Source organism: Nasonia vitripennis (assembly GCF_009193385.2).
Source record: "Nasonia vitripennis strain AsymCx chromosome 1 unlocalized genomic scaffold, Nvit_psr_1.1 chr1_random0002, whole genome shotgun sequence".
NCBI lineage: Eukaryota > Metazoa > Arthropoda > Insecta > Hymenoptera > Pteromalidae > Nasonia > Nasonia vitripennis.
The window spans coordinates 2,944,012-2,960,994 of record NW_022279588.1 but is presented as its reverse complement, the minus strand read 5'-3'; the positions used below and the strand labels follow the sequence as shown (position 1 = coordinate 2,960,994).

General features: G+C 39.6%; 2 protein-coding genes across 4 annotated transcripts in view; both read left to right on the top strand.

The window, feature by feature from the left end:
* Positions 1-16,983, top strand: part of LOC100114711 (sperm-associated antigen 7 homolog) — a 313,215-nt gene that overhangs the window by 153,545 nt on the left and 142,687 nt on the right. The gene's annotated exons all lie outside the window — the stretch shown is intronic.
* On the top strand, positions 178-836 carry LOC100118817. The gene is made up of 2 exons (XM_008210811.3): positions 178-640; positions 726-836. The coding sequence occupies exon 1, from the start codon at positions 204-206 to the stop codon at positions 627-629; it is 426 nt and encodes a 141-aa protein (XP_008209033.1). The 5' UTR covers positions 178-203; the 3' UTR covers positions 630-640; positions 726-836.

The window sequence follows — 16,983 nt, the reverse complement described above, 5'->3', positions numbered from 1 at the left end:
TAAAGAAATCAATCACATTCGAAGATTATCGAAAATGTCTTCAAGATCTTGTTATTATAAAACGTGAGCAGTGCAATATTCGTTCAAAATTACACATAGTCCATACTGAAAAACAATAAAAAATTGCTCTAAGTCCTCACGATGATAAAAGATACTTATTACCTCATAGTACAGATACTTTGCCCTGGGGTCATTACAGAATTATGGAAGAACAGATGGCGCAAGCTGCAATGCATGTAGAGGGGGAAGCGGAGGAGAGGGGATACAATGCAGCTAATGGCAATGAAGCAGAAGAAAAAAGAGAGGGAGAAAATGAGAGGGAGGATGAGGTAACCAATGGCAATGATGCAGAAGAAAAAAGAGAGGAAGAAAGTGAGAGGGGGGATGAAGGTGAACAAATCAGGATTGAATACGATGTGCCTGAGGAGTTCATGCACGAATGGGATCCATCATTAGATAAGATAAGATTAGAATCAGAAGAGAGAAGGGATATCTTACTAGAGGCAATGGAAAGGGCAGGAATTGTGATAGGAAATGGGCTATATGAACGCACGGACGACAACGAGGAGCACATTCGAGAAATCGAAGCGAACAACGAACCTTCTACAAAGAGATCAAGGCTCACCTAACTTCATAATAAGTAAGTTATATTTCATAGTTCTCCCTCATTACTTGTCTTTAATACAATTTTCTCTAACATAAATTTTTATTTTTGCTTTTTTCAGAATGGATCTATCTGCGCTCAACAAGATTGCTGAGCGAGAGTTCTTGCCAAAGAAAAGAGCAACAGACATGGAAAAAGATCACCAGTACATGGTGACAGCACTGAAAGAGGTCAAGACAAGGTTCGGTACGAAGATTGTTGCTGAACTTGATGACAGCTTTCAAGTTTTCTTGCCAGAGAAGATTTCATCGGCTATTCTGAAAGATGAAGCGTTTTTCAATTCACTCTGCAACAGTGCAAATAAACTTTGTTTATTTTTAAAATATCTGGGTGGATTTTCTTTTAAGTTCGATTCTAGTACTCAATAAGAATGAATAAATCACAAATTGATTTTACAAAGATATATTTTTTATTAACTTGTACATAATAATAATACATGCATCAATTTAATATGATAAACATAATAAATCTGCTTTTTTTATTTACTACAATCTGATCCTTTTATCCATAAAAGAAAGAACATAAATTGTTAATGTAGTTACATTAAAGAATCTCATTTTTATTTATCCAACTATTATGCTCGTCACTAAATCCTAGCCATTTAACATATACGCGTTTACCACTTTTTCTTAATATTTTTCCTACTAGATAAATTTCAGGATACATAGTTTTATGAATTTCTGTTTCATAAAAGCCACCTGAGACGGTTTTATTGTTATAATCTTTGAGGTGGTATGTTGTCGCGACAACTCGCGTTATTGTAAAAATTTCAGTAGACCAGTTTGGTGTGTAACCTTTTTCAAAAACATTTTTTATCCTACTTATTCGTACTTTATCACCTACTTTAAATTTCGGTTTTTTCACTGGCGACTTTTCATTTGGAAAACGTCTCTTGACTTCTCGCTCATTTGCCAGTGTAACATTTTCAGGCTCGATTCCTGTTGTCCGATGTTTTCTCAAATTGTATGCTTTGAGCAAGTTAGGTAGAATATATCCAACCATTTATAGCTTCCTTGTTTGCTGAATTCTGTCCACATTGCATTTTTTAACGTTCTATTGAATCGTTCGCATATACTTGCATGAAGATTACTATGTGAAGAGTATAAGTGTATATTGTGCTTCATAAGTTTTTGAAAAATTGAATTGTAAAATTCTTTTCCTTGGTCAGTTTGTAGATTCTTCGGTACTCGTCCTTCTTTCAGTATTAACTTCAGAGCTGTAGTAACATCATTACCACTCTTTGACTTGACTGGCACGGCCGATGCATACTTCGAAAATATATCTATGACAGTGAGTAAGTAATGCAAACCTTTGTTTTCTTTAGAATATGGTATCATTTCTACAAGATCCGCTTGCCAAGTCTCGTCTATTCCACGTATGTCATATTTTCTTCTCTTGTATCGCCGACGTGCTGGCTTGTGCAGCTCTTCAGCTACTCTATGACGTTCCATCTTCCTTTACAGTACATGAAAATCCATCTGAAAATTCGTCTATACGAACTTTTAATTGTTTATTCACTTCTTCAATGATATAATCAACACCAGAGTAATTGCGAAGAGTTGTACTATAAAGGCAATTTTTCATTCACTTCCAATTGATGTTTTTCAACTTGCTGCTTATATTCTTCTATAACTTCACCAATTCCAGCAATTTTAGTAGCTATATAATTTATTTCAGTTTGTAGAATAACTTTCAGTGAATGCAATGTGATTGCATCGTTTGGATCATTGGGCGAACCTAGGTTGCAAAGTCGCTTGTTTTCTAAATCAAAATCATCGTCCGATGTAAAATTGAAACCAATGCCTGGAGGATCACGACTCACTTGCGAGCCCTCAAGTTTTCTTCCAAACACATTGAGACTTATGGTAGTACTGATGCAAAGAAGAAAGTTGCGTATCAATATATATGCCCAGCTTCACGTAATTCCTCAATAATCGACTGGATTTCATTGACGTGATTATTATTTCCAGCTGATCGTTCGGCAATCAATAATCGAAGTCTCTCAGTAAGCTCGTTTGGATCATCCCAGTAGACGAGATCAATGGAAGAATTTTTCTTAGCTATTTTATATTTAGGTATGAGTCCTCCTCCGCTGCTACTGTTCTTCTTACGTGGAGTGCTGCGGAACATTGGTGCTAAAATACTCTTATATTTATTACTTCTCGACATTCGTATAGATTCATCTTTGCTGAATTTTTTCCGATGACAATTTGTTGCTTCCAGAATCTTGCGATAATTTGCACGATCTGATGAGCTCAGAAGAAGATCATCCGGATATTTTTTAAATAGCAATTCCATCAGTCCACTCGTTTTAGAATAACTTTCATTTCTGACTTTGACATATTTATCATCAAATTCAATTTCTGAATCACCAATCATATACCCTTCATCAACCTTTCGCACTCCGTATATATTATCAATCGTTCTACGGCTTTTATCTAGCAATGATAAAAAGTCTTCAGCTGATTCATTTATTCCACTCGCGAATCTAAATGTAGAATTGGTTATTGTGTCATATACATCATCATCATCATCATCATAATCATAAACAGTATAATCCAATAAACTTGATTTATTGTTCTTATTTTGATCGTTGAGCAAACTTGATCGATCGATTTTCATTCGTTTTTTCACTTTCTTACTGCCGCTGATTTTATCCAAAATATGATTAAATGGTTGCTGCAGTGTGCTTTCACTTTTCATATCAACAAGTTTCTCAAGTGATGAGATGACTAGTTTTAGAGTATCACCGATGACTTTTTCAAAATCATCTTTCTCCTGTTTTAATAAAGTGTATTTTTTTAATAGCCTCACGAGCTCGCAAGAGCTCACTAAGAACATTCTTCTCTTTCTTGAAGTCTGACATACTGACGTGATGATGTCTACAACTGAACTGCAAGTTTGAGACTCATAATTCCTTTTTTATTGCAAAACAGTCAAATCCTTTTCTGTATCTACCCTCATTCATCGATCTATCTTTGTCAATGACAATGAATCCATATCTATCATTCTTCCAACATTCAGAACAAAGATTTCGAAATTCATTAAAAGTTAAATCGGTGTTCACATTATCTTCATAGATATGTTTAAGATTTACATCATCTTGTTGATAAATTACTAACAAATTGACATTATCCCTAATCAAATGTTTTCCTATATGAGCATAAGATTGAAATAGATAGAAACTATCTACACTTTTATGTCTCCCCATACAGAAGAATGCTCTGACGTTATCCTGCTTCTCACATGCCACATCATCAAAAATCATAATTGAATTTGGAAGGGCTTCATTCGGAGATACTACAGATTCATGCTCACTAAACGGAAGATATGATACTCCTTCAATCGGATCCAGGACATTTTTGAGAAATTGATACTTTGGCTGATTCAAGGATTTAGAGTATACATACAAATTTTCAAACCTAAGACCATTGGGATGTGTTATTAAAGCCAATAAACTATTTGTTTTTCCACAGTTCGATGGCCCACAGAATACTGCTCGTATACTATCTGGTAGTAATTCCCCATGACGCTTTTTTCTTTTCTCTTTTCCAAAATCGAAATTTGTCACGGGGAGTTTGACGTTCTACTCGGTAAAATCTATGTTAACTCAACAGAGTCAGATATAACATTGAGCTCTTGAAATATAAACGCCCTTTTTATACCATGAACGTCAGTTGTGAATCAACGCTCGAAGAGAGATGATCATACATAAATCTCAGAAACAGCCGCAAGGCTATGGATTGCTTGATAAAGTTATCAATAACTTACCTGTTGAAATGCATCTTCCTGGATATCAATACTGCGGTCCCGGAACCAAATTGAAAAAGCGAATGAAAAGAGGAGTTCCTGGCATTAATCCGCTTGATCAGGCGTGTAAAAAACATGACATTGCTTACTCCGATAAAAACGGAGATCGTAAAGCTGCTGACAAGAAGCTTGCTGAGGAAGCTATGCAACGTGTCAGAGCCAAGGATGCTAGTCTTGGTGAAAAAGCTTTTGCTTTTGCTGTTAGCAATGCTATGAGATTAAAAGGAAAAACTGGAATGGGATTGAAATTTAATAAGTTAGTGACTGTAGCTAAAAAATCAATGACAGCAAGTAAACATTCTCGCAAGGTTATTCAATCAGCCTTGAAGGGTGCACGTCAAGCTGTTAAAAGTGTAGGTAGAAAGAAAAAGTTATCATTCCACGTGTTCTACCGCTTCCATAAAAAATTGGTGTTGTTCTTCTTTTTCTCATTCCATTGTTCGCAGGACTAAGTGCCACCGGTGCTCTAGCAGGAGGTGCTGCTGGAATAGCTAAAGCAGTTAATGATGCTAAAGCTGCGCAGAAAAATCATGAAGAAAGTAAGAGGCATAATAAGACCATGGAAGCTATTGCTTTAGGCAAAGGTCTTCATCTTAAGCCCTATAAAACTGGAATAAGATTATTTATGAAACCTCATATCGGCAGTGGTCATCAAGTCAGTAGAAAAAAAAACTTCGATTTAACTTTGCCAAATCATGCACTGACTGACTACGATCTAAAAAAATATGCTCGTATAATGAAAATCTCAGATTTCCGAGGTGTTTTCATGAGAAATAATCTACCTCCCGGCGGTCCATGGCATAATGAGTCAGCAGTGGAAAACTTGGACGATTTTCAAAATAGAGGCACTCACTGGGTTTGCTATCGCAAACGTGGTCTTGAAGTGATTTATTTTGATAGTTTTGGCGATCTTAAACCTCCTAAAGATCTCATTTTGTATTTTAACGTGAAAGAAGTGAAATACAACTATAAAAGATATCAAAATTTTGACTCAGTTATATGTGGTCATCTTTGTCTTCTTTTCTTAGCTGGGAGACTATAAAAGAGGTGCTCACTGACGAATGGAATCATTATCTTCCGATCAGTCATGGAAGATAACTTCACTCCGAGTCTCTCAGGAAATTCATCTGTCTTAGAAGCGCAATATTTTCCTTCGATTGAACTACCGAAGCATACAAATTTTGTCTTGGGTTTAGTTGAACTTTTATCATTTAACTGTATTCCCAATGTTGACTATTCAAATAATAAACTGCATTTAAACGGAGATATTATTATTAATATTTCTACTGGCAGTTATGAGATTGATGCTATTAATTAATTTTTACAAACAACTTTGAAATCCAAAGGAATCGAATTCTCTTTGAAAGCTAACAACAATACTCTTAGAAGTGAAATTCTCTGCAGTCATCCGATAGATCTCACACCTCACGATTCCATAGGCAGTCTCCTTGGCTTTGCTCCTCGCACTCTCGAAGAGAACATTCAACACAGCTCTGATTTACCAGTGAAAATATTGAGAATCAATGCACTCAGAGTTAAGTGCAATATTACTGGAGGTGCTTATATCAATAATAAGAAAGTTCATACAATCCAGGAGTTCTTTCCCAGAGTGCCTCCGGGATATAAAATCATAGAAGTTCCGTCACACGTCATATATCTACCGGTCAGTGTCAAGCGCATAGATCATCTACAAATTCAAATTGTCGATCAGGATGGAAATTTGGTGAATTTTCAAGGAGAGGAAATCACTATTAGACTTCACATCAAATCTGTATAATGGGCATCGTTTACAATTCTAGATCATATATAAATCAGTCATCATGGCAATCAGTCATCAGTCGACCGAAGAAACTCAAACCGTTAACACGCAAGAGCATTCAGTTTCTGAAAAGTCTAGGACTAAAAGTTCGTGGAAAAAATTCACGTGTATAATTCTTTGCTGCTTCCAGAAAAATGGACGAAATTCTAAGCATTCGATCAGGTGTCGTATTTGATGAGTCTATTGCTCATTACGAAGTACACGCACATCAACCATATTCATCATTAAGCTTTGACAACAGCGATGAAATTCGTATTTCTATCCAACATCAAGATCTATGTCTCTTACCATCTCGCAGCTCTATCCATATATGTGGAAAATTGCAAGTAAAAGGTGGATCAGCAGCACTTGCTAAAACTAAATTTGTCAACAATGCCATTTGTCATCTGTTTGATGAAATTCGTTATGAGATTAATGCTGTGGAGATAGATAAAAGTAAAAATGTTGGTCTGAGCAGTGTTATGAAAGGATTGATTTCATTTAACATAAATCAGAATGATATGCTGGAGAATGCGGGCTGGCTTGGTATTCAAGACGATATCAAATCGGTCGTAGATGACAAAGGAAATTTTGACGTTGCGATTCTACTGAGTATGATCTTGGGTTTTGCAGAAGACTATAAAAAGATAATAGTTAATATGAAGCATGAGCTCATTCTCACAAGATCGAGAAGCGACTTGAACGACTTGAACGTAATAATCCACGAAGGCGCAGTAGCATCTGGTGTAACTACTTATGAAGATTACGAAGTAAAAGTATCAAAGATAGAGTGGTTGATGCCATATATTGTTGCATCTGATAAACAAAAAATCCAGCTATTGAATTTCATTGGTAAAGATAATCCTATCTCCATGTGTTTCCGTTCTTGGGAGTTATTTGAATATCCTCTTCTCCCAAGCACTACTAAACACGTCTGGAAGGTAAAAACATCAAATCAATTGGAAAAACCTCGTTTTGTGATTCTTGGACTGCAAACAAAGAGAAAATCATTGAGAACTGCAAACGCTAGTCGATTTGACCATTGTTAGTTGAGTAATGTGAAACTTTTCTTGAATTCACAATATTATTCATACAACAATATGAATCTCTACATAGCTAAAAATCAGTTTGCCATTCTCTATGATATGTACGCTAATTTTCAAAAATCCTACTATGGAAGAGATCCGCAACCGCTGCTGACAGTCTTCGTTTCTCAACTTTGCACCACTCGTAGTTATTGACTGTTCACGACAAAACGAATCTCTCAAGAGCGCTCCTGTCGATGTACGTCTGGAGTTTGAGGCTATAAAAGATTTTCCTGCTAACACTTCAGCCTACTGTCTGATCTTACACGATCGCATCGTTCAGTACAATCCTATTAGTGGAGATGTCAAGAAGCTCGTCTAAGCTACACCGGAAAATGGAGTATGCAGTAGACATGACTGGTTTCAAGCAAACCGAAGAAGATTATATTCGAAAGGAATTAGCAATCATATCTCTCAAGGAAAATAGTGCAGATCCTACTGTTCTAACATTCAAAAATCCCTTCTCATGGAAAAAACTTTCAGACAAAATGCAAAGGGAAAACAAATGGCTCAAACATAATTATCGTGGCATCAGATGGAAAACGGAGGGACATGACTACTCTCAAATCGGAAACTTGCTTCGTGACGCTTTACATGATGCATCAAAAATTGTTGTCATGGGTCCATTAAAACAGAAATGGCTTCAACAATTCAAATTTCATGTTCACATTATTGAACAGTATGGCTATCCGTCAAAACCATCTTTTAAGTGCGTCACAGTATGCACAAATCATAATCCAAGCTATAAGACGACCTGTGCATTGCACAACGTCAGACTCATGAAATTGTTCTATCAGCATAAACTGTAAAGTAAAATAAAAAAAATTAAAAAAAAGTAGAGAACGTTATAGGCATCCCAAAACATAATAGAGAGAGAGAGAGAGGAAAAATTATCCCCACTCTCTCATCGGGTACTACAACACTCTGAGTGGAGAGAGGGTATTTTAGTATCTTGGAGAGAGAGAGGGGATCCCTCCTCTTCCATCGGGTACCAAAACACTCTGAGAGGAGACGGGGTGTTTTATTATGCCTATGTTGTGGTATGCCTATAGCCTATCTACTGGTGGGATAAGAAGACAGTTGAAAACTGGATAAAAAGAAAACTTGAGATAGAGGTAACGTTAAGGAGGACGTGGACACAGAATGGAAGAATCCGTAGAATAAGAGCAGAATGCAGAAACTGGGAAGAAAAAGGTTTAATTATGAGACAAAAGGCAAGACTACAAGAGTCACACATTTTCATAGACTATAATCTAACATGAAAAGAGAGACGAAACAAAGAGAAACTAAGAGAATACGCAGCAAGGGAAAGGGAAGAGGGAAAAGAGGTTAAGATAGGGTATAACAAACTGTGGATTGATAGAGTAGAATATATATGGAAGAAAAGGGAACAAGAGCTTTTTCGGAGGAGTTAAAGGACAAGAGAGGGAGAATAAAGGAGAGCAGGAAAGTTTAAGGATAATTAGTTGGAATATAGCGGGAATAAAGGGAGCGGATAAGAGGACCTGGGGCTATCTAAGAGGATTTGGTGTAATCTACAGGAAACATGGCTGGCAGATAAAGAAGGAAATTTCTGAGAAAAGAAATTAGGAGGTTACGAATTCAGATTTAGAAACGCAAAAAAGAGGGAGAAAGAGGGAGAGTGAAAGGGGGAATATTGATGGCGATAAAACTAGGAGAGAAAGTAGAGAAAATAGAGTGGATAGAAGAAACGACAAATAAATTTATAGGAGTAAAAATAATAGGAAGGGGAGAGGCATGGTGGATAGGTACGGCATACATGAGAAAGGAAAAGCAAGAAAGTTTAAGGAGATAGAAAGGATGACGGAGAACGCTTGAGGTGAGAAGCTGATATGGTGCGGAGACATGAACGTAAGAATGGAATATGAAGGAGGAGGAATTGACGAGGATGAAAACGAAGAGAAGAGGGAATCACAAGATGAAAAGAAAAAAACAGAAAAGGGGAAGAACTACTTGAAAAGATAAGAGAGATTGGACTAAGTATAATGAATGGCAATATTGAAAGGGACGAAACAGGAGAATACACGTACATAGGAGGGGCAGGATGCTCAGTGATAGATTATGTGGTTGTCAATGAGGAAGGAAAAAGAGGGGTGAGTAAAATAAATATTATTTACAGGTTGGAATCGGACCAGAATGCTGTGGAAATAGAGGTGGGTAAAACAAACTGGGGAAACGAAGAAGAGGAGGAAAAAAACACAGAAAGGGCTATATGGACAGAAAGGGCAATAGGTAAATTCCGAGAAGAACTAAGTAAAGGGGAAGAGAAAACATAATGGACAGAACTGAAAAGAAAACTAGAAAAAGCAACCAATAAGAAAAAGGGAAGCGGCAAGAAAAGAAAGAAAAACACATGGTGGGATGAAGGCTGCAGACTTAAGAAAGCAGAGGTAAGGAAGCTAAGCAAGGCGATTAAGAGAGAAGCAGGAAGGAAAGAATAAGTCAGAGCGAAAAAAAGGGAATCCTAGTAGAAAAAAAAGGAGGCGGAAATGATAAAAAGAATAAAAGAAGTGGGAGAAGACGCAACCGAGAGAAAATTCTGGGAAGTGGTAAATGCGACAAAGAGAAGAAAAAGAAGAACAACATGCTGCAGTGTGGTAAAGAAAGAAGAATGGTTATTTATTTATTTATTCCAGAATAGTATAGAGTATAACTAGTTAATAGATATACTCAGAACCTTGCAGAGGTAAACAAGTTACCTGTTCGCAAGTACTGGCATTACATAATAAGATACAAATATTAAAAAATACTTAAAAAATATAAAAAAACTTTCCTTCTTACTCTACTTGTTACAAACTAAAGGCATCAATCGCATGCTTATTTGTTACGTTTTATCAAATAACTTCCTTTGCTTAAATTTTATTTCGCACGCAATAATAACAAATATCATTTAAATGATTCCTATCTTAAATAACGGCATATACATAGTCAACAATTCATTTTAATCCACCTCTTGATTAAATTCTTATCCAATGGTTTATTTATATCTACTACTTTTAGACTATTTGGTAGCGCATTATATGTAATGATTGCTTTGTTAATAATTGCTTTGTTAATTCTTTTTTAATCACTGACTCTTTTATAACTTTTAGGTACAATTAAACTCTTTTGCTAGTAAGACTTGTAGAACTTAAGTACTGGGTTTTGAGTTCGTTATAATGTAGCCTCATTGCCTCGAAGACAAATAGTTGCTTTAGGTTTAGAGGGCTGTCATGTACGTTGAAGCTGTTTTTATTAATTACTTCAATATTTTACTTTGTAATTTTTGCACCAGATCTCGATTATTTTCATACACTCCACCCAAGGCTAAGATTCCATAGCTTATCATGCTATTGAAAAAAGCATAATATATCATTCGTAGTTTTACCGTCAACATGAACTAGCTTATAAAAAATATATACTAAGCACTTCGTTTTTTAAATTATATATTGAATATGTTTATCCCACTTCAAATTATAGTCAGAAACAATTCCAAGGTATTCACAGCTCTACTCTAGTTAACATCCTATCCTGGAGTTTTACTTCTATGTGAGCTGGTACACCATTACAATAGCTTCCGAATGTCATGAAGACTTTATCTACATTTAGCGATAAGTTACTTTGCATCTCTAACCAATTCTCTCCAGTGGCTATTATAGCAGTATCGTCAGCATAAGACAATATAGACTCCAGGGGGATCTCCTTCAAGATATCATTAATATATAATATAAATAGTAGTGGCCTTAGGATAGTACCCTGAGGGACATCTGTGTTTATTAACAAAAAATCACGTTTACTTTCTTCGATTTTAACTGTCTGGTATCTATTATCAAAATAGCTTGAAAGAAGATTCAAAGCCTGACCCCTAATGCCTATACAGTAAAAATTTTTAAGTAGTAGTTTATGATCGACTGTATCGAAGGTCTTGGCCAGATCAAGAAAAGATACAATGGTTGGTATATTTCTATCCATATTATTATACAATACTTCCGTAATATAATTTAATGCATCCTTTGAGCCAATATTTTTTCTAAATCCAAATTGATGCTTAGATAAAATATTATTTTTATGGGCATTTATGGACAAATAGATTTAAAATTATTTATTATTTCACAAACGCCAGGTGGCGCGGAGGTGACTGGTCGTGTAAAGTGGTGCTCCGCAGTTTTCGCTAATTGTTAATAATAACCTTTATTTGTCAACGTAAATAAGTGCTCGACTGTATTCCTGACCCTCTCGGCCGTGATTGAAGACTATTTTCCGAGGTTTTCCGCCGAAGATCACCGCGATATCGGTAGATCCCTTTGCCGCCGGGTCTGGCCTCGTGTCGAGCGCCTACAGCTGAAGCTTCGTGGCTGATTACATCACCCCGCCGCCGCTGTGCATTTGAGCCTACTCTTGTGGAAGTGGTGTTTCCTGGGTGCTGTGTGTGACCTGCTCTTTTTTTCTCTTTCACCGGGAGGCAGTGGTGCGCTCTGGCCCATCATTTTGTGTGCAACGGTTTGGAGCGGTTGGACGCGGATGCAGCTAGGAGTCCGCCATATTGTCATCGCGCGGGCTCTACTTTCTCGCTCGCTCCCGTGCTGGCTATGGGTGCATGGTGCGGCCGAGGTGTTTCACTCTCGCCTGGTCCAGTTTGCTGTGGTTTCGAGGCGCGAGGAGGCTGTGTCGTGGAGATTTCCGACGGGGCCGCTGTTGCCAGGTTCCTCTCTCGCCCTGAGTTGGCTGCTGTTCGCTACTGGCTCTGCGCATTATCTGGATTGCTGCCGTGCCCAGTGCACATACATGTCACCAGATTCAGCCTACGTGTTGTGGTGGTGCAGCGGTGAAGATGGATGCTGACATCTGCCCCTACTGCAGTGTCCCTGTCCTGGACGGACTGCAGTGCTCGAGCTGCACGGCTGTATATCACGCATCGTGTTCCGGGAGATGTCGCACCGGCATGGAGGGGGTCTTCTCGTGCTGCACGGCTCCGTTGGTGCCCACGGCTGATGGAAAGGAGCGCGAGGATGCTGCTGGAGGTAGCGGCGTCATTGCTGTTGGAGGTTTGGAGGACGGTTTGGATGCTAACTGCAACGATCGTTCCGCGCCTAATCGTAACAGCCTGTTGGGCCTTAAGCGTCGTAGCTGGAGAGAGTTGGATGCAGCAGCCATGAAGAGCATCTGCTTACCGGAGCCCAAGGATTTGAGTTCGCTGCAGGACAATCTGGCCTCTCTCATTAACTCTGGCACGGGTGATCTCCGGGATTCGATCTCCTCCCTGAAGCAACAACTGGGTGGCTTTAACAATCAGCTCGTAAATCACAGCTCCGAACTAGCCATTCTTAAAGGCAAAGTCAACTCCTGGGAGGCCAGGATTAAGATTGTTGAGGAGAAACTCGCTGGATCTGGTGAGGCTGTTGGAGCTGTGGGTGCTGCCGGATCTAGCAATCCCTTGATCTCGTGCAGCGACGACTTTAATGCGGAAATTCAGGACCAGATGTACCGTTCTTTCAACCTCTTGCTGTATAACGTGCCTGCTAGTGACTCTGACCTTGATGAGGTTAAGAGAATTCTGTTCAAAATCCCCAACCTTGACCTGGGGAGGATCCAAGCGCGCAGATTTTCGAAAGCCACGGCACGCAGCGCAATTCCCCCAGTCATCGTCAGGTTCAGCACCAGCGCAGAGGTTATTAGGGCGGTAACCTACAGGAGCGAGTTGCCCGTGGGGATTAATGCGACAGTTGATCTCACACCAGCCCAGCGGGCTCGCTGCGCTCGACTGCTAGAGGCGGCCAACCAGCACAATCGGGCGCACCCGGACCAGCCCAAGACGGTAAAATTCGTGAGGGGTAGTCTGGCTCTCGTGGATGCCAGGAGGCGACAGCAGTCATTTCGTGGCGGCAGTCAACGGCAGGGCCTTATCCAATAACACAGCGTCGAGGGAGGCCAGGCTCTACGTTTACTACCAGAACGCCCACTCTCTGGTAAACAAGCTGTCTTATCTACGAACCAACCTTCTTCAACTTACTTGTTTACCAGACATTATCATCTTCACAGAGACCTGGCTGCAGCCCTCCGTGTTATCCAGCGAGCTGGGCCTGGCAGGATTCCGCATCTACAGACGGGACCGAGACTTGGAGGCCTCTGGTGTCTCTAGAGGCGGTGGTGTCCTGGTGGCGGTGAGAGACCATATCAATTCTACGATCTTGAATGTCGACACTTCACTGGAGCTTATTCTTATCAGAGTCTCTCTTCTAGGAACCAAGTTGCTGCTGGGTTCCGTATACCTGCGTCCCGGCTCGGATCCCAGGCTCTACCAGAAGCTTGCGGACGTTATCGAGGCGGCTGTCGACGCCAATAGAGACTGTCAACTCTTCATGGCGGGTGATTTCAACCTCCCGTCGGTTACGTGGAGCTTCGATCTACTCCGATTCACTCAAATCGGATATGTGGACCCTGCTCACAGGCTTAGCGCTGAAATTGTCAGGGACAGTTTCTCTATGCATGGCCTAACCCAGCATACACCGCCTTTCCCTGCCAAGGGCTACTCGCTGGACCTTATCTTCGCGCCCTCTGGACTTGTATCTCCGTTGGACCTGCAAGAGCAGCTGGTTGCTTCGGATGAACACCATGTGCCTCGATTTCATGAACTGAACGTGTCTAGTGTTTGCAACTTTGTTCCGGTTTCCAAGAGAAACTTTTACTCCGCAGACTACGATCTTATTGTTAACCGTCTCCGGGAGGTGGACTGGGGCTCGGTCTTGTCAGACAATTGCTTGGACAGCAACGTGCACAATTTTTACGAGGTTTTAAATGATTGCATCGACAATTACGTGCCTCTGACAAGGTCTAGACCTACTTCATATCCCGAGTGGTATGATCGGGAGTTAATTTTAGCTATTGGGGATAAAAAGCGTGCTCATGTGACATGGAAGGAGACGCGTGAGTCACGAGATGAGATCGAATTTAAAAGGCTGAGGGACACTTGTATTCGATTGTCGCGTCGTAAATATAAGGATTACGTTTGCTCTGTCGAGTCGGGGCTCAAGCGTAACATTGGCCGTTTTTGGTCTTTTGTGCACAGCCTCAACAAGGAATCAGGTATTCCGGCTGATACTTTCTTGGGTAAATGTAGAGCGACGGGTGAGTCGGAGACTGCTAATTTGTTCTCTTGTTATTTTGGTTCAGTCTTTGATGGCCAGGCGGCCGACCCGCTCGATCGTCTCTTGAGCCCTGAGGAGCTTATCTCCAGCGCGACTGTCACGGCGTGTGACTTGCGGTCCATTGTCAGTAGTATTAAGGATTCCGCAAACCCTGGGGCTGACGGGGTTCCCGCTCTATTCGTTAAGAGTTCCTGGGCAGCCCTGGAGGAGCCAGTATTGTACTTGTTTAACAAAATGTTAGGTTATTTTCCGAGAGCATGGAAACTCTCGAATGTTTTTCCGGTTTTTAAAGGGAGCAATAGGCACGATGTTAGTAATTATCGTCCTATTTCCCTCATCAGCAGCATTCCGAAGATCTTTGACGCGTTTTTAACTAATTACTTATCAGATAAATTACTTTTTATGATCTCGGACCGTCAACACGGCTTCTTGCCTGGTCGATCGACTCTCTCTAATTTAATCATCTTCACTGACTGTCTCTGAATCTCTGGAGAGTTCTATTCAAGTTGACTCTATTTTAATCGATTTTTCTAAGGCCTTCGACCGGGTTGACCACGGCAGGTTGCTGTTTAAGCTTTGGAATGCTGGTGTTGGGGGCAGTGTGTTCGGGTTGCTGTCGTCGTACTTGACCGAGCGATTTCAGAGGGTTCGGATAAATAATTCTATCTCTCCGGCGGTTTTGGTGTCGTCGGGTGTGCCGCAGGGATCGCACCTTGGGCCTTTATTATTTTGCATCTATATTAATGACTTAGATTATCGAATCCGATTTGCGAACATCCTGCTGTACGCCGACGACGTCAAGTTGTACGCGAATATTCGGTCCGAAAGTGACTCGGTGCTGCTCAATGCGGATATCGATGCTCTGAGCGATTGGGCGAGGGAGAATGGCCTTGGGGTTAACAATTCCAAGTGCCATGTCATTTCAGTTTTCAAGGGTAGATCGGCTGTACAGACTTCTTACTCGCTTGGTGGCTCTGACATCGACCGCGTTGATGTTGTCAGGGACTTGGGAGTCTTCTTCGACTCTCACATGACCTTCTCACATCACATTGAAACAGTGATCTCCAGATGCAGTGGACTGATCGGCTTTGTAAAGCGTACCACGACTGACTTCTCTGACCTGTCAGCGATTATCTATTTGTATAAAACCTTGGTAATGCCACATTTCATGTACTGTTCACAAATATGGTCACCTTTCACTCAGGTGGCTTCATATTCTCTGGAAAAGGTCCAACATAAATTTCTTCGATATCTAGCTTTTAAATCCGGTCGGCCCATGGCACCTGTTGATCACGACTACACGCCGATTGCATCGTCTTACGACATTCCGACCATTGCCTCCGTTTATCGGTACCACGACGGTTTACTGGCTTTTAAACTGTTGCATAAACTTATTTGTAATTCCGTCGTTGGACTCTTCTCACTCAGACAGCTTAATTATAATTTACGTAATCATAGAGTTCTCCAGGAGAACCTTTGTCACTCGAACTTCGGTTTCTTCTCCACACTGCCCCGTCTGCGTCGCGCGTGGAACCTCCTGCCTAAACGGAGTACCACTATTGTCTCTCTTATGTCGTTCAAAGCTAGTCTTCGATCGCTGGTCACCACATACTAGTTTAGTCATTATCCTGCTTAGTCTTTTATTATTATACGTACTTTCTTTATTCTGCGTTTACATTGGTTTTTATAATTTTTGTATTTGACCTTCGGGTCGTGTAAAAAGGACAAGTTTGTCCGTTGAATGAATAAATAAATAAATAAATAAATTATTTTATGATTTTAAATTAATTATTTAATTTAAATAAATTTATAGACATTTTTATGGACAAATTCATACAACCTATTGTATATTATTGTTTCAAAAATTTTCGCAATGTTAGATATGAGTGAAATTGGCCTATAATTATTGATGCTATGCTTCTCACCTGCTTTATATACTGGTACGATTTCAGCCTTTTTCAAAACATTCGGCCAAATCGCATTTTTAATACATATCTTGAAAATATGTGTTAATGGTACCGAGATACAACTTCTAGGAATCTTTAGAGTCTTGCTATTTATTTTATTAACACCACCGCTTTTTAGCTTCAGGTTGTTAATTATATTTATTACCTCACTCGTACTTGTAGATTTCAGAAATATTGAATTTGGATTTGTATCTGGTTGTTTAAATTCGGCATTATTTGTTTCCACAATATCATAAGACTATTTGCAGCCAATATCACAAAAAAATTTGTTCATTCTCTTAGCTATCTCTACTTTATTCATAATTTTATTATCATTAACCTTTATATAACTTATGGTATTGCCATTCTTCTGTTTTCCCATTTTGTTGTTTATGATACCCCAAAGTTTTTTAGGATTGTTGGCGTGATTTTGAACTAGCTTTGCATCATATTTAATTTTAGCATCATTGATAACTTTATTTCACATTTTAGCATAGTTTTTGTAATCCAGTTTGAGTTGATCATTTGTAATATC